Source organism: Rutilus rutilus (assembly GCF_951802725.1).
Source record: "Rutilus rutilus genome assembly, chromosome: 8".
Lineage (NCBI taxonomy): Eukaryota > Metazoa > Chordata > Actinopteri > Cypriniformes > Leuciscidae > Rutilus > Rutilus rutilus.
Genome location: NC_140222.1, coordinates 4,897,689 through 4,924,501, shown reverse-complemented (window position 1 = coordinate 4,924,501; position 26,813 = coordinate 4,897,689). Strand labels below are relative to the sequence as shown.

Below are 26,813 nucleotides of genomic sequence, written 5' to 3'. Positions count from 1 at the left end.
AAGTGCTCTCAGTTTTCAGTTGTCTTTTGATAGTGTATGTTGTTCTTAAATATATACATGCATGTGTGTATTTATATACAACATAATTATATGTAAACACAAACTTTTATTTTGGATGCAGTTAATCGTTACCTAGCCCTAATTTTTTTTATATTTTAATAGGTTTCTTTCACATTGAATCTCCAAAGTAATGTAGCCTAGTAAACAACATACAGTATTTTTTTTATATTTGTTAATTGCGTTAAATATTTGTAATGCATTAAACAGGTTTTTTTTTCCTCTTTTTTTCCCCCTCACACTAACATACAAAGCTATGCACGAAATAGCCCCTTTCTTACATCTGTGAATCAGCCTGTACACGCCTTCCCATTCCCTTAGGTCTACTGATTCCCTGTAGAATAAAATCTATGAGAGAGAGATGTCTCTGTTGCTGAACCCAGGTTATGGAATGCATTTCCTCTTATTGTTAGAGATCCTCCCACATTAGCCAGTTTCCAGAAGTTGATAAAAACTCATCTTTTTAAAAATGGCTTAGACTGTCATGATTAGTATTTTACTGTGTTGTACTCTGATTATTTTTGTATTATTCTTGTACTTATGTATTTTATTTGCTTTTACTGTCTGTAGTGCTTTGGGTTTTAGAAAAGCGCATTATAAATCAAATGTATTATTATTTTTATTACATTTTTTAATAATCTTGATACTTTCAGGATCAGCCAGTTTCATCAAACACTAATTTTTAGCAAACATTTGTTAAATTAAAGCATATTAACACTAGTTTAATTTCATAATACACATTTTATATTAAACTTTAAGCTTATACATAACGTTTAAATATCAAGTATAAATGGACATAAAATGAAAATTGTTTAGTGTAAACGCTGTAAATCTCCCAATTTCTTTTTGCATATAAACTTCATTAAAAAGACAAACTTATACTGTAATACAGGGGTGTTTTGTGTGTACTTTTTGAGGCTTTGTTAACGCTGTTTACTGATGTGTTTCTGTACATTGATCAGTGTCTGTGTGCTGAAGATATATGGCTCATCAGAGGGTGTTTTGTGTCAGTACGCCATCTGTTGGACAGACAAGCTTCTGTTTTTAACCTGCCAATGACTAAATGTTGCACCATCAGTTCAGTTGGAAAAATCAAACATGCACCAAGAAAGAGTCCAAACGCAGTTTATTTTTCCTCCAGGATTGAGGCGCTCAGTGTTTTGTGATGATCAGGGTTCAGCTGTCAGAGACACTCACAGGCATCGCTTCACTGAAGCTTCTCTGATAAGCACAGAGCTGCAGAACTCCTGGAATACAGAGAACACAGAGATTTACACAACAACCATGTACTAAAAACGGTAAAGTTTTTCTTTTGCATTTTTCGCATAGACGTCAATGTTGTCAAAATGATCCCCGTTTACACGGATCTGCGAAAACGACTAAAACGCTGTTTATGAATCATACGACTCACGGAATCGGTTCGTTTGAATCACAGAGTCGATTCTGTTGAGTAGATTCACCAATTCATAAATTATTCGCTTGCATCATCACTCTGAAGCGGCATTTACACACCATTTCCAACTGAAAACGTTTTATGCATTTTGACCATTCAAATCACAAATATGAGATGTTCTATCAAATGTTTATTACAAATTGCATTTGAAATGTAAACTTACAGCAAAAATGGTTTGAGTTGGTCAGTTCAATTCATTCAGCTGACTGATTTAATGAATCGATTCCTAAAGGTTTCAAACGGTTTGAATCGACTCGTTGTTTTAAAACGAGCCGATTAAAGTGAAACAACTGAAACTCTGATTCAATGATTAATTTGAACGTTCACTCTAAGAGGCCGTTATTCAATAAAGCATTCACTCAATCAAATGAATCGTCTTGTCCCAAAAAAACATCCTATAAGCATTTGCTATGACTAATTTAAAAGAGAAGAAATGAAATTATATTATCCATTATTATCCATATTTATTTTTTATTTATTTTGCACAAAAAAAAGAAAAGAAAACGGGAGTGCAAAATTTTATTTGAATATTTAAAAAAAATATCTATTCTTTAAATTGGATTTTCAAAAAGCATTTTCTGTTTGTGCACATGGATGTGACCTGCTGCCAGAGCCAGTATGGTGCCGATCCATCCCAGAATATAAGACCATGAGAACCTCCAGCCGATGTAGCGCTTCCCGAAGAAGTTGACGGTCATCCCGGTGTAGATCGCCAGAGCCAAGAGCGCGAGAATTCCTGCGGGAAAACAGCAATGACAACACTGCCAAACGACACGTCACGGCTGTCAATCAAACCTGGCATCACAGAATCAGCGTCTAAAACGTTTAGTTTAACCCTCATCCTTCCCTTAGGTCATTTTGACCCGGAATTTATTTTCTTCACATTTTTAAATAAAAAAAAAAAGTAACAAATCCTTCCCTCGTGGGTCCATTTGACCCCTTAAGTAATGAATGGGATGCGAGGAATGCTTCAGTACACAGAAAAACCTAAAAATGCTCAAAATTCTAACTAAAAATGCTAAAACTTTACCAAAAAATTATTTTCTAATGTCTACATGTGTATCTGAATGCATACTGAAGTGAACTGACTTTCTAGAGTGATGAAATATCATGTTTTTTAGTTTTTATCCCCACACAAGTTCAGCAAAGACACCCAATGTAAGATATTTTGAGCTGAATTAAAAGGGTTATGCATGAAATTGTGAGTTATTTTGAATTAAAGTTAAAAGAATGTGAGGAAAGTGCTTAAATTACTAAATTACTACTTATTGATTATTTATTGATTAAATCTAGTAATTTAACGGTTAATAAAATTGCATTAAAAATAGAAAAAAATATTATCAAAATTAAATAAAATAAGCTTTCTGGACCAAAAAAATGAAGTCTAATTTTAGGGCTTCAGGTCATGTTGACCCGCGAGGGAAGGATGAGGGTTTTAACTGTATGAAATGTCATCTTTAATGAGTGTTGTAGTGTCTGGTCACCGGACAGAAGCAGAGCGATTCCTCCGGCCCGCAATCGTTTGCTTCGGCCTCGTTTAGACGCAGTGATGCTCAGAAGCACTCCTGCAAAACAGCCCAGCAGCGACAGCAGCATGAAGGCCCGCGTGGCGTCCCAGAATGCTGCGGGGCGCAAACACACACTTTACACACTGACAGGTTCAGAGCATTCTGGGATACTCAAGGTCCTGCAGGAATCTATAAACTGCTGTATGAAAACAATTAATGATGGATTGTTTAGTATTCTTGTGCATCGTCATAGAAACTGAATACAAATTGTTTTTAAAAAGAAAATTATTCAAATTATGTAATAATAAAATAATAACATTCTCTTACCAATATCGCCCAACCCAGATAGATAAAGATTACTAAAAAGTATGTATTTTTTGCTATTGTCAAAGAACATATGAAAGTATGTTTTGAATTATTCTTTTTTTAAATATAAAAAATAAATTCCTCCAATACTGATATAATCAGCTAGATAGCAGTTTCTTTTTTATATATTTTAATTTTCATAGAACATGACATGAAATTAAATATTTGAAAAATAAAAATACACATTTCGACCAACCCAGAAGGATAAGGATAAAAAAATAAAAAAAAAAAAAAAAAAAATAATAATAATAATAATAATAATAATAATAATAATAATATTATTATTATTATTTATATATATATATATATATATAGTCCTGTAGTGTATCTGCACAAGCGGCTGTGATGCGGCTGACTGTCCTCACCCACGGTGAGCGTGTGGGCGTGGCACTTGCGATTGATGCAGAACCTCCAGAGGCCATGATTGGCTGCGTTCCCTGAGTAGCGATACTGCATCCAATAGTCTGTTGCTGTGGAGATGATGAGGAGCACGAGGGCCACCACACCACACAGTGAGGCCCCGCCTACCAGAGTGAACACCATCAATGAGAGCGTCCTGCACAAACACACACGGTAAACACACACGGTTAACAACTCGCTACAGCGTTATTGCTGTCAATCAAACCTCTGACACTCAGGTTTAAAGTTTCCTTGATTGATTCCTTAAATCACCAGCAAAAACCCTAGTGTCACAAATCTAGCCTTTGTGGCCCTCACCGGAGTACTAACTTTGACTCGGACTACATTTCCCATCATTCCGTGCCTGGTGCTGATTACCCTCACACCTGATCCCCATCCCATGGACTATTTATGTCACACACACACACTCGCTACGAAGTCTTCTTCTAGGGTACAAGGATCTCATATCCCACTTTTCCACCAAGGCGGAGCCGGTGCCTACTCGCGAACCAGTTCTTTGTGTTTCGACAGCCAAAGAACCGGTTCTCGGCCAGGAAAATTGGATCCAAAGCGGCACCAACTCTTTGCTGGACTAGAACCGTTCTTTTACCACGTCATGCTTACGTCGGGGGCTGGGGGCGGGGTTATTGTCGAACTTCTTCTCTAACGTAACCTCCGTCTATAGTAATCCAGACGAGCAGACAAATGTGTTCTAAACGTCTTCTGACCCCAATATAGGATCGCAAAGCCAGGAGAAACATTTGCAGAAAGACGATGTAGTCCGCCATTGTAATTGTATATCTAGCAACTGGTCAACATTAGACAAACATATTGGTCCGATTATTCATAAAGGAGTTGGGCCATGCAAATTACGGGAGTTTCCCGGGAGAAATAACAAACCGGGAGGGGTCCAGTAGATAGGGCTAAAAAACGGGAGAAACCTGGGAAAAACGGGAGTGTTGACAGGTATGCTGGTGACTGCGCCATAGACCTGCTTCCAGGTAGGGCTGGGATGGTTACCGCATTACCGCAATACCGCGGTCACGTGACGCCTACCGCGGGTCTGAGCTTGACACCGTCATCACCGCAAAAAAAATAAAAAATAAAAATGAAAAAAAAATAAAAACTGGCCTTCACATGTTGTAACGGAACAGCTGCGGTGATGAAATGCTGGCTGTATGTATACTGGCCTAGTCCTCCGGTCAGAGAAGACGCAGCTACTTCTTTCCTTTAGATGAATTTATTGGTCTTTTACAACTCTACAGGGCACTGTAATATTAGTATGTGTGGTTTGTGATGCCTGCAGAAAATAACAACAGTAAAACAATATTAATACTAATTAAAGTTCAGTGGCATCAATGGTAATAATGATAAAATAACATGAATTACAACAGATATGAACAGTGTGTAATACTGCAAATCGCCACTAGGGGTCAGTGTAGGATCATTAAGCAACACCACAGCTTCGCGCCACGGGTAGGTCACGTGACCAAGCTAAACTGAGAAAGCCCTGACAACTACCGATCAGTAATTTGACACATTAACGTCAAAATATTAACGGCCTCAATAAACAAAGCTACACAGCTAAATAAACAGTAGAATAAGGAAATAAAATGTGGGGTAATTAACTACATGTCAGGCCGTCTGTTTCACGGGGCTCAGCAACACACGCTAAATAGGAAGTTAACAAATAAACATATTACCCCGGTAATATTAATAGATCACGCCACATTCAAATATATAAACAACATCTACTCATCACGTAACTTACATCATCACCGACGCACACTGTTGTACAAAGTAATAATGAAGACCACGGACTGTCGGTGGAAGGCCAACTATTGACTACACAGGAAAATTTCCCCGAACACACTGCGCATGCGCAAACAGTCCCTCAGACTCTGTATGAAGCAGCTTGCTGTGACGTGACCTCCTCACAGCAGGGAATTCACAACAGCCGCCCCCACATTCATGTATGAATGTGTAGAAGAAGTACAAGTCCCTGCTGTTGTTAAAGGTCCCTGTTGCACACGTGGTCCTCTGGCATTTTGGGGAGAGGTACTAACTTGGTAACCGGACGAGTGTAAACTGCCCCCTTGATTTTGACATCCGCTGAACGAACTGTCCCATCTCCACTGGGATGAAGTTTAATGACCTTTCCTATGGGCCAAAGTGCCCTAGGAAGCTGGGAATCTACTACCATAACCACTTGGTCTGCATTGAGGTCAACAGTAGGGATCCTCCACTTCTGGCGGCGCTGAAGGTCAGGAAGGTACCGGCGGGTGAATTGGCTCCAGAACCGGTCTGCCAGGATTTGGCTATGTCTCCAACGGCGGTGGCCTAGAAGATCACTGGAACCATATGCAGCCTGTGGAAGCGATGCGTCGTGCCGCCCCATCAGCAGCAAGTTAGGCGTTATAGGATCGGGGTCAGCCAGGTCGGAAGAGGAGTATCCCAAAGGCTTTGAATTAAGTATGCCCTCTACTTCCACGAGGACAGTCGCCAACACCTCCTCTGATACGACTTGATCCCGCAACACAACTTGGAGGGAAGCTTTCACTGACCTTACTTCCCTCTCCCATGCGCCACCAAAATGGGGTGAAAGAGGAGGATTGAATTTGAATGTTATGCTTTGGTCGGCCAACTGTTGCTTCAATGTGGGATCGAGATCTTCCAGTGATTCTTTGAGCTCTCTGTCTCCCCCCCGGAAGTTGGTACCTCGGTCACATAAGATCTCGTATGGCTTGCCTCGTCTTGAGATGAATCGGCGCAAGGCCAGTAAGAACGAGTCTGTATCCATGTGTGGCAACAGATCCAGGTGGACACATCTTGAAGTAAGACATTTAAATATAATGCCCCACCGTTTCTCGTGCCTTCTTCCGATTTTCACTGTATAAGGCCCAAAACAGTCGACTCCAGTGGACCAGAACGGGGGTTTGTTGATCCGGAGCCGCGCAGCAGGCAGATCAGCCATCATTGGTGTAACTGGGTTGCTCCGCCACAAACAGCATTCTGCACAGTGTTTCTGGTGTTTCTTAATTACCTGTCGACCACGTAAGATCCAGTAATTTCTCCGGATCTCTGCAAAAGTTCTCTCAGTACCAGCGTGGTGCAGACGGTTGTCGTAATCCTTCACCAACAGCTGTGTGATAGGATGATCAGGGCTAATTACAACAGGGTGAAGACTGCCTTCAATCAGATTCTCTGCTTTGCGTAGTCGACCACCAACCCGAATGAGGCCTAATGCTTGGTCGTATTCAGGGCTTAGAGCACTTAAACGGCTGCCTGAATGGACTGGTTTGCCCTGTTTAAGTGCCTTTAATTCTTCCGGGAAACTATCGGATTGTATCCTTCTTAGCAGAGTAGTCTCCATCTCAATACGGTCGACGGCAGACATAGCTGGAGCAGCCGCCCCATGAAGGAACTGATATGTAGCCTGCAGTAGTTCAGTCCATGTATCATATTTAGCAGGATCGGGCTCATCACTGCTGATAGTAGACATGTGGCCACAGAAGGTCTGAGCTCTCAACTCATCTGGTTCCTCTATGTGCACTGAGGGGTTCACTGGCCAGTGATCTGAGGACTGATACAAGAATGAAGGCCCCTGACTCCAACAGTTTGGCTGGGACAATTCAAGAAGAGTCTTCCCGCGAGTGATATCATCAGCGGGGTTCAAGTCCGTGTTAATGTATCTCCATGACCCGGGCTTGGTAAGGTCAAGTATTTCAGTAACTCTTGTACCAACGAATACTTTGTACTGGTTGGACTCTGACTGTATCCAGCTCAGTACAGTTGTTGAATCTGACCACAGCACTACGGATTGGATGGACAAAGTCAGTTCGGTCTGGAGCACTTTGGCCAGCTGGGCTCCAGTGAGTGCAGCACATAATTCCAGTCGCGGTATCGTCTGTTGTCGTTTAGGTGCAACCCGCGACCTGGCCATAATGAATGACACAGTGATGCGTCCCTCTGGATCCTCCACTCGCAGGTAGGCGACTGATCCGTACGCCTTCTCCGAGGCATCACAAAAAATGTGAATCTGCCTCACTGATGAATCATTGTCAGCAGCTTCTGGAACATAACAACGGGGAAGAACTATGTTCTGCAATTGAGGGAGCTCACCTTCCCAGGCCTGCCACACTGGAAGTAACTCATCTGCAATAGGCTCGTCCCACTGTCTTTCTGTAGCCCACAAAGCCTGAACCAGGACTTTAGCACGGGTAGTGAAGGGGATTATGTATCCGAGCGGGTCGTATTGTGAGGCAAGTACCCTATATACATTTCTCATGGTGGGCTGTTTAGGCGTCACAGGCTGACATTTATAACCCAGTGTGTCTGTCATGCAATGCCAAACCAGGCCGAGAGTGGACTCCCTCGGGTCATCTCCTTCAGCGGTTAGCCAGAGCTCAGATGTTGTTGATCGTGCCTCAGTTGGGAGGTGAGAGATTACCTCTGTCCTGTTGGATGCCCACTGCCTTATTTCAAATCCACCCTTCGCTAGGAGGGCTCTCAAGCGGTCAAGAAGATCCTTTGCCTGCTGTGGCGTGCGGAGCGATTTCAGGCAGTTATCCACATAGAACGAGGTAATTACCGTCTCCAGCAGGTCTTCGTTGCCGCTCTGGTGATCACGAACGTGACGCTGCACAGCGTATATGGCGCAGCACGGACTGCAAACCGTGCCAAATGGCAGGACACGCCACTCATAGATATCAGGTGACCTGTCTCTCTCCATGTCGCGCCAGAGGAAGCGGAGGAGTGGGCAGTCCTCAGGAAGGAGTCTGATCTGATGGAACATTGCACGTATGTCTCCGCTGATAGCGACGGCATGTTCTCGAAACCTGAGAAGAACTCCTAATAGTGACGGTCCAAGGGAAGGCCCTGGTAGCAGGTCATCATTTAGAGCACTCTCCTGGTAGCGAAAGGAGCAGTTAAATACCACCCTTGCCTTTCCGTTATGATGTACTAAGTGGTGTGGAATGTACCAGGATTCAGCAGAGCGACTGGCCTCCTCACTGGTGATCCGCTCAGCATATCCCGCCTCCACTAGCTTGTGTATTTCCTGGTTGTAAACTTTAGCAAACTCAGGATTGGTAGATAGACGGCGTTCTGTAGAGCGAAGGAGGGGCATCACAGCAACAGGTGATGCGCAGGGCAGAGCTACTTTCCTCTTCCGAAGGAGGGGCGTTGCGTATCTTAAGACACCATCCACTATTACAGTGGTGCTCTTCTCATCAAGCATGGTGAGAGCTGCCTGGTCTTGCTTGGATCGCGTCACCTCCCTCTCGCTTTTATATGGCAAAATGTCAAGCTGCCACAAGCGTTGAACATCTTTGTGTAGGTTGGAGCAAGGTGTGTCAACTGACAGGTGAAGGAAGGAACTCTCACCGGGTGGATATTGAAGAAAGTTAGTGGGTCCTTGCACTGCCCAGCCGAGTCGGGTGCAGACTGCTACTGGTGCTCTTATCGGTCCTGCACGTACTGAGTGGATCGGAGTTATTAAATGAGGATGGTCAGATCCAATCAGTAGCATTGGCTGCACCTTAGTGAATGTGTGTAGGGGGACTCCTTTCAGGTGGTTGTATTTCCTTGCTAATTTGTCACCTGGACATGACTGCTCAGCCAGCTGGAGTTCGGTTGCAGTGAAAGCTTGATTGATAGAGTGATAAGTGCGTGGTTTTGTGTCAGCGGACACCTCAAATGACACTGCCATTCCCTGGAGCTGCAATACATCCTGTCTGATGGTCTTCAATTTGAGTGACTCCACTTCCCCGCTCAACCCAAGGTGTTTGACCGCAGCAGCCAGAATCACAGTGCGCTCAGAGCCGTCATCCAACACTGCATGTGTTTGTAGTGTTCTCTTGCCATGACGGAGCAGCACTGGTACCACTTTTAACATGACACGCCCTGAGTGGCTGGCGTGATCCAGATACACTGCATTTGTTGGGGTACTGACAGTGAGGATGTTTAGCTGCGGGTCTTGGGCCACAACTTCGTGAAGTATCAGCAGGTGTTGTTTGTTGCACATGGAGCAGAGTTTCTTTAGAGTGCAGCTCTCTGGAGAGTGTCCACGCCCACATCTCCAACATTTTCCTTTGTCCTTTATCCAGGTGGCTTTCTCTTCAGTAGTAATTCTTTCAAACTCTGCACAGCCGTTGAGGTAATGATCCTGGGTGGTCCTACAATACGGACAATAGGGCTTAAAACGCTCCCTCCCTTTGCTTGTGGACTGATCTTTCTTTGAACCCGACTGGAGGTTGGTCCGTTGTCGCTGTGGAGAGGTCTGCTGATGTTTGACTGTTGTAGAGTCACTGCTGAAGTAAACAGAGGCTGGTTTGACCCACTGTGATTTACTTGCTTTATTCTCTCTCAGTGTGATACGACTGGGATCAGATGTGTTGGATTCTGCTGCACGTCGAGACACCTGGAGCACCTGAACCTTCATATCCAGCCATTCAGCGAGGTCGGGTAAGGTGTATGTCTGGTCGCTCCCACTGCGGATGATGCCTCTTTTAATACAGAATTCGGCAAAGCTATCCCTGTAGTTACCAGGCAACTTACCAAGGAGGGTGTCTACGTGGGAGCCGCACTGCAGTTCAGACTGAGCAGGACCGTCCATGCGACTTAGCATCCCCACCAGAGTGTTTACAGCTGAAGAAAAATCTTCGAAAGCCTTTACGTCGCCAGGTTTCACGGGAGGAGAGCTCAATATGGTCTTTAATTCTCCCTGTACCAACTGTCTTGGCTGCCCATATCGATGCTGCAGAGCATCCATTGCACTGGAGTATGGTGTGGGGTCATGTATGTATCTCTTTGCCATTTGGTAGGCGCTAGGCAGTTTGAGATGATCAAGTAATACTTGGTATTTATAATCTTCAGTCAAATGTCGGTGTGGACCAAGTAAACTATCCAGTCCCCTTTTCAGCATGATGAAATCACTCTCCCTTCCAGAACTGAAGAGAGGCAGTTTGGGCTTTGGAATACCATATGAGGCTGCAATAGCCATTTCTGTCATGGTGAGTGTTGCAGGATTGTTGTAGGGAGAAATGTATCCTGGTGCTGTAGGTGAGGCAGCCCTTTGAGTAAGCTGTGGGTAATGTGCAGCTGAATGAAGTCCAGACTGGTATAACTGTGATTGAACTTCAGGGGGATATCTGGTCTGTGGAAGTGAATAGGCTGCTCCTAGATCAGTAGGTGGCTGATAAGGAGGGATAGAACGGGATGGTATTCTTATCTCTGGTTGTTTGAGTGAAGCAGGTTGAAATCCAAACAGTGGTCCAGGTTGAGGAGTGATCTGATGCTGGACATATCGAGGATAAGTCTGCTGTTGTACAGTTGTGAGTAAGGGCTGAGGTACACCTTGAGACTGTGTAGGTACGTATGTCCGCAGGGCTGCATGCTGGTTTGGCAGATACACTGTCGAGGGTGTCTGTTGAGCTGGTTGGTGCCCTGACTGGACGTGCTGACCTGCATGCTGGACGGGCAGAAAAGGTGAATATGTTCGCTGGGTAAGCGGGGTGTGGTGAGCAGACTGAACTCCAGGCAGTTGTGGAAACTCTGGCACTGGCCCAGTTAGGGTAGCTGAATGGCGAGTAGGCTCACTGAGGTCTAGTGGTTGTGCTGCTACCTGGACGGATGGCTGCAGAGCTCTGGTAGCCTGAGTTGTTGAGCTGAGTTCTCCCTGCTGTATGGGCTGTGCTGTAAGTGGGTAAGGTTCACTGTTGTCTAAGAGCTGACAATAACCTTCATTAGCTGATTTCCAAATCATCCGATGATCCATGAGGGGTGATACTCTGGGCCATATCTCTTCACTGTGGTGAATATGAGGAAGGCTCGAGCTCCGGAGAGGATATGATAATTTGGATGGATGCTGTTGAGGGTGAACTTTACATTTAACACTGTCCATGGCTGACTGTAGTTGTTTCATCTGCCTAGTTATGTCTTTCATGCGGGCTTCCATCCCTTCCAGCATGAGATCTTCTGACCCAGTGTGCAGAATATGGTCTGGAGGCTCTTCCTCTTGCGCTTCTATCATTTGATGTGTGGCATCACGTCTATGCAAATTGCCAGGGTTATCAATGACAAAGTCGCGAAGGTGCCTGGGGAGTTGGTGAGACCGGCTTGGGCGGGACACAACTGAAGGTTGTTCATTTGTTTGGTTGATGGAAGTTGCCATGGCGCAGTTATACACACGATCCGGCTCGAAGGACCACTTGTAACGGAACAGCTGCGGTGATGAAATGCTGGCTGTATGTATACTGGCCTAGTCCTCCGGTCAGAGAAGACGCAGCTACTTCTTTCCTTTAGATGAATTTATTGGTCTTTTACAACTCTACAGGGCACTGTAATATTAGTATGTGTGGTTTGTGATGCCTGCAGAAAATAACAACAGTAAAACAATATTAATACTAATTAAAGTTCAGTGGCATCAATGGTAATAATGATAAAATAACATGAATTACAACAGATATGAACAGTGTGTAATACTGCAAATCGCCACTAGGGGTCAGTGTAGGATCATTAAGCAACACCACAACTTCGCGCCACGGGTAGGTCACGTGACCAAGCTAAACTGAGAAAGCCCTGACAACTACCGATCAGTAATTTGACACATTAACGTCAAAATATTAACGGCCTCAATAAACAAAGCTACACAGCTAAATAAACAGTAGAATAAGGAAATAAAATGTGGGGTAATTAACTACATGTCAGGCCGTCTGTTTCACGGGGCTCAGCAACACACGCTAAATAGGAAGTTAACAAATAAACATATTACCCCGGTAATATTAATAGATCACGCCACATTCAAATATATAAACAACATCTACTCATCACGTAACTTACATCATCACCGACGCACACTGTTGTACAAAGTAATAATGAAGACCACGGACTGTCGGTGGAAGGCCAACTATTGACTACACAGGAAAATTTCCCCGAACACACTGCGCATGCGCAAACAGTCCCTCAGACTCTGTATGAAGCAGCTTGCTGTGACGTGACCTCCTCACAGCAGGGAATTCACAACACATGTGTTCACGTTGTCTAATGACATGGATTCATAGATTCTAATGACATGGGTCGTGTCTAATAACATTGTGTCTTGCATGGATTCAAGTTTTTCTAAACAAAACTTATCAATAGATGGAGCAAATCCGACCTTTCGCAAGTACGTAAGTTGTTCCATGACACATAATAATATTCCATTCGTAGGCTTGACTATAACCCCTTATTTACACTCTGTGGCGTGTTACGGCTGCGACGCGGCTACCGGAGCTGATCGCGCCCACTCTAGTCAATGCTTGTGTGTTTACAACAGCCACGACGCGGCGCGTTTCAGAAGCGTCTCTCCGCGCCGTTTCGATAAAGATAGGCGCCTAGTCTATTTTCGACGGACGCCGCACCGTAAATAAAAAAAAAAAAGTAAAAGGACCTCAGCTTTTAATTGCACGTGCTTATTTAACACAATTCTCTCACGTGAAGAACGCATTTGTCAACCCTTGCGAGTCGCGGCAAGTGCACACTCACAGCACCAGAGAGTAATCTTGACGGCACTTGCAAGAAAATGGATAAGTAGAATAATCAAATTCACAAATATTACACCATTTAAACATTATTAAAAATACATAGGCTACTGAGTATATTTGTTAAAGAATACACTTGTAGCCTATAAAACAGTTTGAACGTTCTGGTTTCCATTTATTTAATATCAAGATCTGAGGTGAATTATCCATTGTTGCTTTTACAGCTACAAAGCTGGAGCACTAAACGATATTCTAAGTCACATTGCATGCTTTTAACATTAAATAAAGCACATAAACAGTACCTGAGATTATCATTGTCACACTGTGTTTGTTGTTCCAGCCGCGACGTCGCAGAAAAAAAAACTGGGGGAGGGTGGGAAGGGGGGTTGAGGTTTAAAGCGGTTTACCGCAATACCGCGGGAATTTCTTGCTTTTCAACCGCGGTAAGAAAAAATCCATACCGTCCCAGCCCTACTTCCAGGTACCACTCCTCCCAAGGGCAGGATTTTTCCTGGTCACAACATGAATCAGAGGCTATGAAAAACTATATCAAGGAAGAAATGGCAAAGGGGTTCATCCAACCATCCACTTCTCCGGCATCAGCAGGGTTCTTCTTTGTGAGTAAAAAGGATGGTGGGCTGCGACCTTGTATCGACTACCGAGGCCTTATTGGAATTACTGTCAAATTTCGTTACCCACTGCCGTTAGTTCCGGCAGCTCTGGAGCAACTTCGCACTGCCAAGTATTTCACAAAACTCGACTTACACTGCGCATACAGCCTGATAAGAATCCGTGAAGGAGATGAGTGGAAGACTGCTTTTTCCACGGCCACGGGCCACTATTAATATTCGGTTATGCCTTTCGGGCTGGTCAATAGTCCTTCTGTCTTCCAAGCCTTCATCAGGGATGTATCAGTGGGTCATTGTGTATATCGACGATATCCTCATTTACTCCAACACCCTGGAAGATCACATTCACCATATCTGAACCGTTCTGCAATGCCTCATTGAACATCAACTTTATGCCAAGGCAGAGAAGTGTGAGTTCCACCAAACCTCAATTTCGTTCCTCGGATACATCATCAGTTCCGAGGGAGTTACCATGGACGACAGCAAAGTGAATGCAGTCTTGGGGTGGCCCAAATATCCCTTCCTGGTTTTATGATCATCGAAACCTAGAATATCTGCGCTCAGCTAAAAGATTCATTCTAAGACAGGCAAGATGGGCATTACAGATTCCAATTCTCTGTAACTTTCAGACCTGGTTCCAAGAACGTCAAAGCAGACGCCCTTTCCAGGCAACATGAATCCGCACTATCACCACCTACCAACAAACCGGTCCTTCCTTCCACTATCATCGTGGCACCGGTACAGTGGGACCTCATGACTGAGATTACTGATGTTCAGAACTCTGAACCACCTGACTGTCCCTCAGATCGCACCTATGTACCTACGACACTCCGTAGAAGAGTTATTCAGTGGGTGCACAATTCTCCCAGCTCTGGTCACCCGGGCATCAGTGCCACTAGTCAACTCATCAACAATCGCTTCTGGTGGCCGTCATTACAATCCGATATCATCACTTTCATCCAGAATTGTACCACCTGTCAAATGACCAAATCATCTCCCCAAGCCCTTGCTGGTCTACTCCAACCTTTACCCATTCCCCAACGCCTCTGGTCCCATATTGCTATTGACTTTGTCACAGATCTTCCCAACTCCCATGGTCATACCACAATACTCACCGTAGTCGACCGTTTCTCTAAGTCCTGTCGCCTCATTCCCCTACCCAAATTCCCCTACCCTTGAAACAGCAGAAACTCTGTGTAATTATGTGTTCCGATTCGATGGTCTTCTGGAAGACATTGTCTCCGATTGAGGACCTCAGCTTACTTCTCGTTTGTGGGCCGCATTCTTCCAGAAGCTCAATATCAATATCAGTCTGACCTTGGGTTACCACCACCCTCAGTCTAATCAACCAAGAACTTACCCATTACCTCAGATCCTACCGTCACCGGAGATGACATCCTAGATGTCACCGTAACCAAACAAGACTGTCGTTATCTGCTCTGGGCAGAATATGCACAAAATTCACTCAGAAAACCCTCCACTGGATTAACCCCTTTTCAATGCTTTCCTGGGCTATCAACCCCCTCTATTCCCGTGGTCGGGAGAACCTTCCAAGCTACCAGCGGTAAATGATTGGCTGCAGAGGAGTGAGAACGTTTGGAACAAAGCACATGTGCATCTTCAGAGGGTGGTGAGGAGCCAGAAGGAACAGGCTGACCGCTCCTGCCGTTTTCATCCTGATTATCGCCTTGGAAAATGGGTCTGCTCTCTACTAGGGACCTTCGACTCTGGTTACCCTGCCGAAAACTCAGTCCCAGGTACATGGGTCCCTTCAAAATAATCATACAGATTAGTCCAGTCTCATACCGTTTGGCTCTTCCTTCCAATTACTGTATCTCACCCACCTTTCATGTTTCTCTGCTCAAGCCCGCTGGTGGTTTGAGAGGAGAGGAGGATCTAGATGAGGCCAGTGACTATCATCAGGGATGGCGAGGAGGCTTATCAAGTGCATGAACTCCTGGACTCCAGATGCCGGGGAAGACTACTACAATACCTTGTGGACTGGGAGGGGTATGGTCCACAGGAGCGGTCTTGGGTCAAATCAGATGACATTTTAGACCCATCTCTCATTGCCGACTTCCATAGAATCCATCCGGAAAGACATGCCCCTCGCCCTCGTGGAAGACCCCGGCGTCGATCACCTCCTCACGTCAGGATTGACTCGGTCTATGTTTCCCATCATTCCGTGCCTGGTGCTGATTACTCTCACACCTGATCCCCATCCCATGGACTATTTTTGTCACAAACACACTCACTACAAAGTCTTGTTCCTGCCATTGCAGACATTTCTGAGCGTTATTCCTAGTTTATTGATCTCTTGTGTTTGATCTTGGACTGTTTACCTTGTATTCCCGTATTGCTGCCTGCACATCTGATCTTCTGCCTGCTTACCTGGATTTACCGTTTGCCTGCTGCCTGCCCTGATCCATTGCCTGCCGTATCGTTACGTTTCTGCCTTGCCTTTGATATCTCTGTTGCTGGTGATTTACCTCTGCCTGTTGTTCTCCTACTGTCTACAATAAAGCCGCACATGGATCCCACTTCTGCTGACTCCTCGTCACACCTAGCAACTGCATAGCAACATTTGGCAAACACCACATTTTCTCTCTACTTTCTTCGAAAATATTGTTCAGCTTATTCATTCCTCTCCTGATAAACACTTTAAAACATACACTATGTAAAAATGTAGGCAAAATACCATTGTTACTATAAAATTTGTATAAAAAAAGTAATCTTATATAATTAGACTATTTCAGGTTTTCAATAATAATAATAATAATAATAAATTATTGGAAAATTACATTTATAATTTTAATAATACATATACAATATATTCTCTAAAATAAAATTAAAAATGAATATATGATTATACAAAACAAATTTGAAATAACAAATTATAGGATCAATTAAGCTTATATTTTATAATAAATATACAACATATAAATACTTATAATATAAAACGCAAATGAATATATAACAAATAAACAAATAAAAAGGTAAATTATTAATATTAATAATAATAATAATAGAAAAGTAAAATTAACATTACTACTAATAATAAATAATAGGACAATTACATTTATAAGTTTAATAAAAAAAACAATATAAGCAACAATGATAAAAAAAAGAATATTAATATATTAATAAACCAATCTAAATGTAAAATAATACATTAATACAATAAATTCAATTTATATTTTATAATAAATGTACATTTTTTTATATTATTATAATAATATAAAAGGTAAACTAACATTATTATTAATAATAAATAATAGGAAAATTACATTTAACATTTTTAAAATATATATATATGTTAATTTATACATTAATAAACAAAAATCTAAATGAATAATAATAATAAATTATAGGATAAATTAAATGTACATTTGTATAATAAATATAAAACAATAATGTATGCAATAAAATGTAAATATTAATAAACAATTTTTGATAAATAAAATTATAATTTTAACAACATAACAACCTATCAATCATCATACGAGCAATTAACTTTATGTATTTTTTTAAAATAAATGCACAACATATACATGAAACCAAAGCTTGATATAGATTAAAACATTTAGATTATTATTATTTTTTTTATATATATAATACGATGTTAACAAGTATTTAAAATGTAATCAAATTCCAACAATAGCATATGAAAAACTTTTATCCACCTTTTATTTTGCTTCTAAAAATACTTATCTAAAGATAAAGATATCTAAAGTTGTCTGAAGATCTCTATATTACTGATGCCACTTTTGGAGAGCTAAATTATTTTAATGTAAAACAGTATTAGAAAAGGTGCCATAAACTTTTTATAAATAGAAATGTTTTCACGGGATGTGAACAACAGCAGTTTAGTGGCATCAGCATTTGGCTCGAATCGAGCCGATCAATCAAGCTTCATCAGTTTATAATAATATGCATACGAGCGTTTTCAATGTGAATCGTGTGCGCAGCACAAACTGGATCAGCACATTTCAAACTCGAGCCTGGACGCTGCCAACACACAAACCACTCATTCAGAGGACAAATAAGAGAGCCATTCACGAAATTAGCCATTAAATGCATTACAAATGAACACACAGAACAAACCAGGCTTTTGTTTACATCAACTCAACGATTACAACACAACAAAAGTGCTGATCAAAACATTGCAAGATGAGCAAACGCATTAAGATTTTCACAAAAAGTCACGGATTGTCCTTTAAATGTATAAAACATATAATAAAGTAGGTGTAATAAGTTTCAAACCAGTCAATAACATCAACTCTAGCTTCATGTACCTCTCTGACGGTTACAGTCTCCCGCGAAGATTGCGCTCCGTCCGCGCGCCTCTGGGGTTTTAAACCCGCCACGCGCGGCGACCGTTATTGTTCCCGCCACAATAGAGCGAATCATCCAGTCAGACATGTGAGATGTGAGGTAATCCGCATCTTTCTCTGCATCTCGTCCTCTTGTTTACTCATTCTCTCCCTCCCCTATCCTCACAATCTCTCCAGTCTTCTTCTGCGTCACTGTGTCCCGCGGCGTGGGACGTTTCGTGACGCGCGTCGACGCTCGCGCGCCCTCAGGCCTCCCTCACAGGTCAAATGGATTTGGGTTTGAAGGATGAAGAAACCTGACCAGCACGTCAACATACAAGTAAACACTGTAATAAATGAGCAAACTATGGTGGGGACGTTCCCATATGGTATTTGGAAATCAAACAGGTGAATGTTATACAAACAGGAACGTTCTATTTACGTTAAGAAAACGTTCCCGGATAACAAATGTTTAGAATATCCGTTCTGGGAAGCAGAAACTAACAACTTTTCCACAACTTCCAGTGATCCAACAATTGTTAGCTATATAGGAATCACATGTGTAGATTCAGTCAAAATGTGAAAACTATTGTCTATCAAACTATCAAAACATATGTGGACGCCAATAGGAACAAAGCGTTTAATAAATCGCACATCGATTCCTTTGAATTCCTACATTTAAATGCTTCTGAATAAAACAGAATCAACAATGACTGAATTAAAAATTTAAATTTGGATTTCTAAGTATCGGTCCAGACTGTTTGAGAAACTATTTTCAAGCACACCCATTACATAAAAAAAGTGATATATATATTATACACACACACACACACACAAAGATACACACATATATACAAATAAAAATGTAAATTTACTTTGATTTACCAAGACACAATTTGTCAATTTAAATTTGTATTTATTAAAAGTCACTGACGATCCAAGCAGATTTTTTTTTTGCACATACATTGGCATAATTAATCCAGAAAAATCAGGAGGTTACCGTATATACACCTGAAGTTCATATACCACAAAGTATATGTTAAACATCAAAACACGCAGCATTACACCAGTGCTGAAAAACATCAACGATTGGAGCCACGTCTGATTGGTCTAAAGGGTTCAGCCCCTTATTTATAATCAAGCGTGTCAAAGTCCGAGCAAAACAGCATGTTGTCGGTAACCAGAGGCTGGAAGTGAATATTAGCATATGCGCTAATAATCCAATCTGTACGACACAGCTAGCTAAATTAACTCAGTCCGTATGAGGGCGTGAGAGGCGTCGCTCACTTCTTTGGACGTCCTTTACCCGCCTTCATGCCCCGCCCACCTTTATTGCCCCGCCCTCCTTTGCCTCCTTTGCCTCCTTTGCCTCGCTGCTTGTCGTCCTTCCTCTGCGCGGCTCTCGTGTCTTTCTTCATCCGTCCATCAACCACACGGAAAACGCCCTTGAGTCCGGCCGGACGCCTCACTTTACGCCCGACGCCCTTCTTGGCCACAATATACGTGACGTCCTGCTTCTCTTTTCCCACGCCGGCCTTTTTGTAGATGCTGCGAGCAAAGAGAAAAAATAATAATAATTATCACGAGTTTAACATGAAAAGTAGCCGACGCGTCGATGTCGAGACTGACCTTTTGAGCTGTGCCATTTTCTCTCGCTCTGAAATATCCACCGTGTTCACGACGGCTTCGGCCTTTTTCTTGGCCTGCTCCAACTTCTTCATCGTCTACAACAAGAAAATACGCATTTAAAGGCCACATTCAGTTTGAAGTCAGTGTATGTTTGTCAAGGTTTCCTGCATCAGAAATAGTTTTTCATTACCATTTTCCACTGGATAACTTTAGAACATTTCATATAACAATAAAGTACATATTTTATTTTATACATAAATGTAAATAACATCAATAAAATGTATAATATAATACCATATTTTATTTTATAACCACAAAAATGATCAAAATGTTTAATTCATAAGTGAAAAATAATGTTGATATATAAAAGATGTTTACAAAAAAGTAAACATCTAAACACACACACATTATATATATATATATATATAAATAAATAAATAAATATTTACATAACGTAGTACTAATATTTTATAAATAGAAATATTATTATAATTAGAAATACAAAATGTATTATATATGAATAATAAACTTATATTTTTATAAATAAGAAAATCTATATATCAATAAAAATATAATACAGTATTTTATTTAAAAATATTGTATTAGTTTTAAAATAATAAATTAAAAATGAAATCATAAGTGGAAAATAAGAAAATATTTTATATATAACAAGAATCTTTTCAAATTAAAACATGCTATATATATAGATAGAGTTATTAATAGATATTGTAATAATATATTTTACTATTTAATAATAGTCTAAATACCATAAGAGGAAATTAATGATATATTAAAACATTCTTCTCATGATTTTCAGTTTGTATTATTAGAATAGATATAATTTTATATATTTAAAAGATGTTTACATTTTTGTTATACATAAAATAAGACTAAACATCTATACACATACATACATACATACATACATATATATATATACACACACACACACATAAAATAAACTACAATACAATATATTTTATAATAATAATAATAATAAAACTTTCCCTCATGAAAAAAACCCCTCAAAATCTACTGAAATTAAAAACTACTAAAAACAAATTATGTAATAAAGAACTACTACTAAATCCAATCTAGTAAAATGAAATGGTAAACATCTATAACATTAATAACACCATTACACAAATATATTATTATATTTAATTATAATAAAAACCTTGACTTAAAGGATAAAGATGACATTTTAAAAATTCAAGAAAATAGTTATTTTATTTTTCTAAAATGTGTAATAACAGTGAATAACGATAATAATTTTTATTTTTTATTTTTTTTTATGTCTCAACACGCCTATCTGAAAGCCGCTGACATCATCTCTCCTCGACAAACTCTTACCCGTCTCTTCTTGCGGGCTTTGGCCTCTGCCACACGTTTGATGGGACGGGCGTTGATTTCCCGCCATTTCTGCTTGTATTCCTCCACCATGTCTTTGGTGACAGGAACAGGCCTCTTCCGGTGCTTCTTTTCATCGTCAAAAAGCCAGGCGGGAACTTCGGTCATGTCCTCAGAGTTCGCATACCTGCAAGAACAGCAAAAAGACGACTTTATTAGCTCAGAAACTCGCGGCTGACGCAACGGCTAACCGCCGTCTGAGCTCTCACCTGTGGAAGGAGCCGTCGACCAGGTCTCGCACTCTCTTTTTGGAGGCGGCGATCTGAGCGCCGAGCGCCAAACCCTCTGCGTCAAGAATCCGAGCACGTTTATCTGTGAAACAAAAAATAATTACACAAATTAAATATAGCTGCAAGCAGCAAATAAAGGGTACAAACATCACAGAGGCAGAACGAGGAGCTAAAAAATAAGGCATGGAGCGTCAGACCAACTGAAACAATGAGTAAAGACATTTGGAGACGATTTTAAGCAAAATGGTTGGAAGTCGATAAATACAAATCACTTGTAATGTCACATTATTACTTTTGACCAATAGGTGGCGCTGACACCAAAATTATCTGTTGTGATCAGTGTTGGGTGACAACTACACAAAGTTTAGTGTCAATGTCAAATCTCTCATGAGATACAGCCATCAAATTCGTTGATACAGTATACGAAAATAGTTTAGATTATCGACACAAAATCCGTAACATTTTTCGAATTTGAACTTTTTTCGATTCGAATTTGGGAAAAATTGGACAAACGATCATATGGAGTTCGAAAAAGTAGCTTTTTAAAGAAAATCTAAATCTTGTGAAAAATCTTGTGAACACAAAAAGTTGTGTTCAAAACTTGAGCTTGATAAAAATTAGCTTCCAGTAAGATTTTGTTTGGCCGCAGTACCAAACGCTTCCACTAGATGAAATTCGTCTCCCATTCATTTCCAATGAGCTCATTTTTGACCGCGAGGAGGACAACTGTGACTATTTTTTCAGGACCATTTAACCTGTTCGAATCATGTCCATGATTTTTTTGTTTGTGTTCACACAGCAAGTGCCAAAACCTTTACCAAGTTTCGTACCATTCCGAAAAAAAATTAAATAATAATAATAATAATAATACCGTCAAAAATGACAGAAGAGCACCAGAGGGTTTTAAATATAATTCTCTGATGATGTCAAATGTTTGATATAATTCTGGACTGACTTGTTTTTTCCACAGGAACAACTTGAAAGTCATCGTCCTCATCAGCCGCTCCTCTCGTGCCGACGGCCGCCGAGGCGTGTTTCATTTGCGCAATTTCCCTGTTAAAAAAAACAAAAAAAAACACGTTTGTTTTTTGTTTTTTAGAGAACGGAATTGATTCTGCTTAGCGCTAATATAGGCGAATATATAAACGTCACCTCTCATCATCACCACCATCATCATCGCTGCTGTCATCATCAGAGTCGCTGTCGTCTTTAGCCTTCTTCGCTTCCTGTGAGGGCGTGGCCACTTCCTGTTTCTGTGCGATAGGCTCCGCCTCCGCTTTCCTCTTTTTGCCCTTCCCAGACTGCAGCAGCTGGGTTTGTCTCAGTTCACTCATGGCGTCTGTGTCGTCGTCCAGATCCAGCTCTGAAAAGATGTCCTGTGCGGAGAATAAAACGTTGAAATCTGGCCTAAACCGGTTTTAGGGATTCGCATTGGTCTAAATGAGTGATTCACACCTTGCTGAACCACATGTTGGTCTCACGCTCTTTCTTCTCGTCTTTTCCTTCCAGTTCGACGATTAACTCGTTCCCGTTGGTTTCCCCTTCGTCCTGCTGCGCGGCGGCAAACGAAACTCTGCGGGAAACGCAAAAACCAAAACAGTTAATTAATTACACACACAGTGTACAAAGCAGTTTATATTTAGGTTTCAAGTAAATGCATTTCAATTATTTGTTATCTACTTTTATATATTTTATATGTATTAAAAATGTAAAAAAAAAATGTAAACAATATAAATATATTTTATGCATTTAAAAAAAAATGTAAGCAATAACTTTACTTTTACTTAAAAAAATAAATATACATCATAAATATTATATATAACGTATATTTTATTTTTTAATTAAGTAAAAGTATTTACTAGTTTCTTTTTATTTTCAAGAAGTATTTAAATTATATTTATACTATACCTCTTTACAGTATAAATATTTATTTTAGATTTTTATTGTATATGGTTTTATTTTATATTGCAGTTTATATACATAACATTTATTTTAAGTTTATAAGTTTTATATTTTATATTAAATATATGATATTATCATATTAAAGTAATCAATACACAGACACATATATACACACACATACATATATATTTTTTTTATTAGATATAAATTATATATTGTATTTAATATATATTTAGTGAAATAAAATTTTTAAATAATATAACAATATAAATATAATTTATATATAAATAGTTTATATATTAAATGTAAATATTTACATTAAATGTATTATATTAAAATAAATAATCAATATACATTCAGGTATAATAAATATGTAAAGCAATATAAATATGATTTTGATATGCTTTTATATAAAAAAATTGATTGAATTTATATATATTGTAATCGTTTTAAATGTAATATGTACAGTTCATACATTTCTTTTATATTATTTAAAAAAACAACAATGTAAAAAACAATATATTCACGAGAAGCATACTTTTTCTTCTTAGGCATCTTTCCCTTGATTTCTCTCTCTTTCTTCTCGATCTCCTCGAAGTCGTCGGAGTCGAGGTCCGAGGCCAGAGACATGCGCTCGTCTTCGTCCTCGTCAGAGATGTGCACATCGTCCTCTTCCTCGTCATCCAGCAGAGCGTCCGTTACCTTCATATCTCCCTGTGTGACGGCGCTGAGACCCTGCGGGACAGACAAACACCATCAGCACAGTCTGAAGATGATCCGACTCGGATTCGGTGAAAATGGGACAAAGGCCGCTGGTCTACGGGACGCCTCGACGGGTTCACTTGCCTCCGCCTTCTTGATGGCGGCAAGAGAAAACATGGAGGAATCGCTGGTGTCGGCGATGGAAACTCCAGGAAGATCCATCTTCAGCTCCACTCGCTCTCTCTGCTTGCGCTTCTCCTTCAGGAGCTTCTTCTTTTTCCTGTTCAACGACACAAACACGTTAGAAACACACTTTCAGTGGAAAACGCCAGTTTACGTTCTTACAGCAGGGTTATGATCGTTAACTAAAAATAAAAAATAAACTAAATTAAATGAAATAAACTAGACACCACACAGACATATTTAAAAAAAAAAGCAAATATTAAATCCTAAAAAAAATTTTTTATATATATGTTTTTTTTTTGCTATTTAAATATATATATAAAAAAAAAATAAAAAAAAATAGTACTTGAAATAAAACAAACATTAAATAAAATATAAAAAACGTGCCATGGGAACATTTACTTTAAGTACTTTTTAACATTTACTACTTCCTCTAAACTGTTTTAATTATTCTTATTTCTTTTTATTATTTTAATTTCTTCTATGTAAAGCACTTTGAATTGCCATTGTGTATGAAATGTTCTATATAAATAAACTTGCCTTAGAACTAAAATAACTAAGACTAAAGGAACTAAAAACAATATAGACATGAAAAGTAAACAACTAAAACTAATAAAAACAGAACAAAATTCCTTAAACTTTAAAATGAAAACAGAAAAATACAAGATAAATTCCAAGTAAAAACAAAAAACCTACAATAGATATAATCAATGATACTTTAACATGATATAAATCTACCGTTTGAGATCGGCGAACTCCTCGGCTTTCATCTCCGCCAGTTTCTTCTCCATTTCTTCTTCCTCTTCGTCCGCCGCGTTCTCCTCATCCTTCTTTTCCACCGCCTTTTTCTTGCCTTCCTTCTCGTCAGTATCGCTCTCGTCATCGTTTGAGTCGAGACTGTTAGAGTGCGCAGTTAATAGTGAATCTTTACTGTGCGATACATGAATTATAGGACACCAATAATGACGTACTTGATTTCCGGATCCAGTTGCTTGGCTTCCTCTTTCAGTTTTCTAGCCAGGAACCTCCTCAGCTTGGATCTCCATGACAACAACAGACTAACAACACAAACAGCCAATCAGATTTCAGCTCTCCATATATGCACATTAGTGGTGGAACGGATCTCAAAATTCCCGGTTCGGATCATTAACGGTTTTTGAGCCACGGATTGGATCATTTTTTGGCTCAGCAAAAATAAAATAGATAGATTGGGGGGGGGTTCATTTATTACTTAAAGCTCACTTGAAGTTCTTCGATATTACATCAAAAACTACAAGCCTAACTGATAAAGTTCAAACATTATTAAAAACAAGTGACCAGTCAGTAATAAAATAAGAACAAACACACAAATTACAAGCAGAGATGAATACTAAATAAAGTTACAAAGTCTAACAGTGGTATTCAGGTACAGTAATTAATAATTATGCCTAAATGTAAAATAACACTATTTGTTAAAGCTGTATTTTGTTGTTTTATTAATATTAATGACAGACGGCAGCAGGAATATTAGGCTGCTGTCACTTTAAGACCGAATAAACTGACAAACATCCGGTTACTTTCTCAACTGTTCACTGATGACAGAACCGAGAGAATATTATTTAATAGTGAAATCAAGTATTTTGACATAATTTTGTGTGTGTGTGTCCGTTCAAGGGCAAGGAAACGCAAAAGAGGAATCAATTCAGTGGTCGAGCGATGTCTGAAACACAGCTCTCCCTCTCTCTCTCTCTGGGTGTGTGTGTGTGACTGTGCACAGATAACGCACGAGTCATTAGGGCTGGGATTCACCTAGCTATCATGATTTAAAATCGATTTTTTTATTCCAGAATCGATATTAATTCAAATTAAATTGCTTTATTTTTGTCCTTGCTTGTAGATGAGGTTGACAGAAGTTAGCCACTTTCGTTCCAGCAGAGGATGAAATGTGTCGTTATCTATGAGTGTTGAGTGACGTAATATCCCAAGTGGGGATTATTCCCGAGATTATTCCCAAGTCTTTAAAAGACTGTGATCTCCATTCAAACACACGCGATGATCTTTCATTTCGTCTGTCTATTAAACTGTGACAAAATCATATCCCAACATTCAGATCTGTGTTAGCCCTGACCCGGAGAGAGTCGTCATGAAACTGCAGTCTTTTCCTCATAGTATCATTATTTCTGTGATACAATAGTTCAAATTAAGTACTTGGATAAAAGTTCAAAGTTTAAACATAAACACTGATGTCTACGATATCGATCAAAATAGAGTAAATCAGCTTTTGATAGAAACTTGGCGCTTAAAATAACGCATTTATCGATTACATTGTTTCACCAGTAGGTGGCGGCAAGTGACTGTTAAAAAAATATTTGTTACTGAATCATTTATTAAAGAGAAGGTAGAACTGGATGATTTCTGAAATAAAACTCAGAAAGATGTGATGATGTTTTGTAAATATGACTCATCTTCTACATTAGAGATGCGCGGATGGGCTATTATTTCATCCGCATCACAAAAATCATCATCCGTCCG

At 40.0% G+C, this 26,813-nt stretch overlaps 2 protein-coding genes across 2 annotated transcripts in view; both read right to left on the bottom strand.

The window, feature by feature from the left end:
* Nucleotides 1-1,166: 1,166 nt before the first annotated feature.
* lim2.2 (lens intrinsic membrane protein 2.2) lies at nt 1,167-18,597 on the bottom strand. Its single transcript, XM_084417881.1, has 5 exons — nt 18,229-18,597; nt 3,750-3,940; nt 2,995-3,132; nt 2,112-2,246; nt 1,167-1,304 (listed from the first exon to the last, which is right to left on the bottom strand). Exons 2-5 carry the CDS (start codon nt 3,925-3,927, stop codon nt 1,234-1,236), a joined length of 522 nt encoding a protein of 173 aa, XP_084274007.1. The 5' UTR covers nt 3,928-3,940; nt 18,229-18,597; the 3' UTR covers nt 1,167-1,233.
* Nucleotides 18,598-19,149: 552 nt separating this feature from the next.
* ftsj3 (FtsJ RNA 2'-O-methyltransferase 3) overlaps nt 19,150-26,813 on the bottom strand; it is a 16,302-nt gene continuing 8,638 nt past the window's right edge. Inside the window, exons 10-20 of the mRNA XM_084415691.1 lie at nt 25,274-25,360; nt 25,041-25,199; nt 24,264-24,399; nt 23,956-24,152; nt 22,971-23,088; nt 22,668-22,891; nt 22,471-22,568; nt 21,495-21,597; nt 21,229-21,412; nt 19,876-19,970; nt 19,150-19,794 (exon numbers count right to left, since the gene is read on the bottom strand). Coding sequence (XP_084271817.1) covers nt 19,530-19,794; nt 19,876-19,970; nt 21,229-21,412; nt 21,495-21,597; nt 22,471-22,568; nt 22,668-22,891; nt 22,971-23,088; nt 23,956-24,152; nt 24,264-24,399; nt 25,041-25,199; nt 25,274-25,360 — 1,666 coding nt within the window. The 3' untranslated portion in view covers nt 19,150-19,529. The remainder of the gene's footprint in view (nt 19,795-19,875; nt 19,971-21,228; nt 21,413-21,494; nt 21,598-22,470; nt 22,569-22,667; nt 22,892-22,970; nt 23,089-23,955; nt 24,153-24,263; nt 24,400-25,040; nt 25,200-25,273; nt 25,361-26,813) is intronic.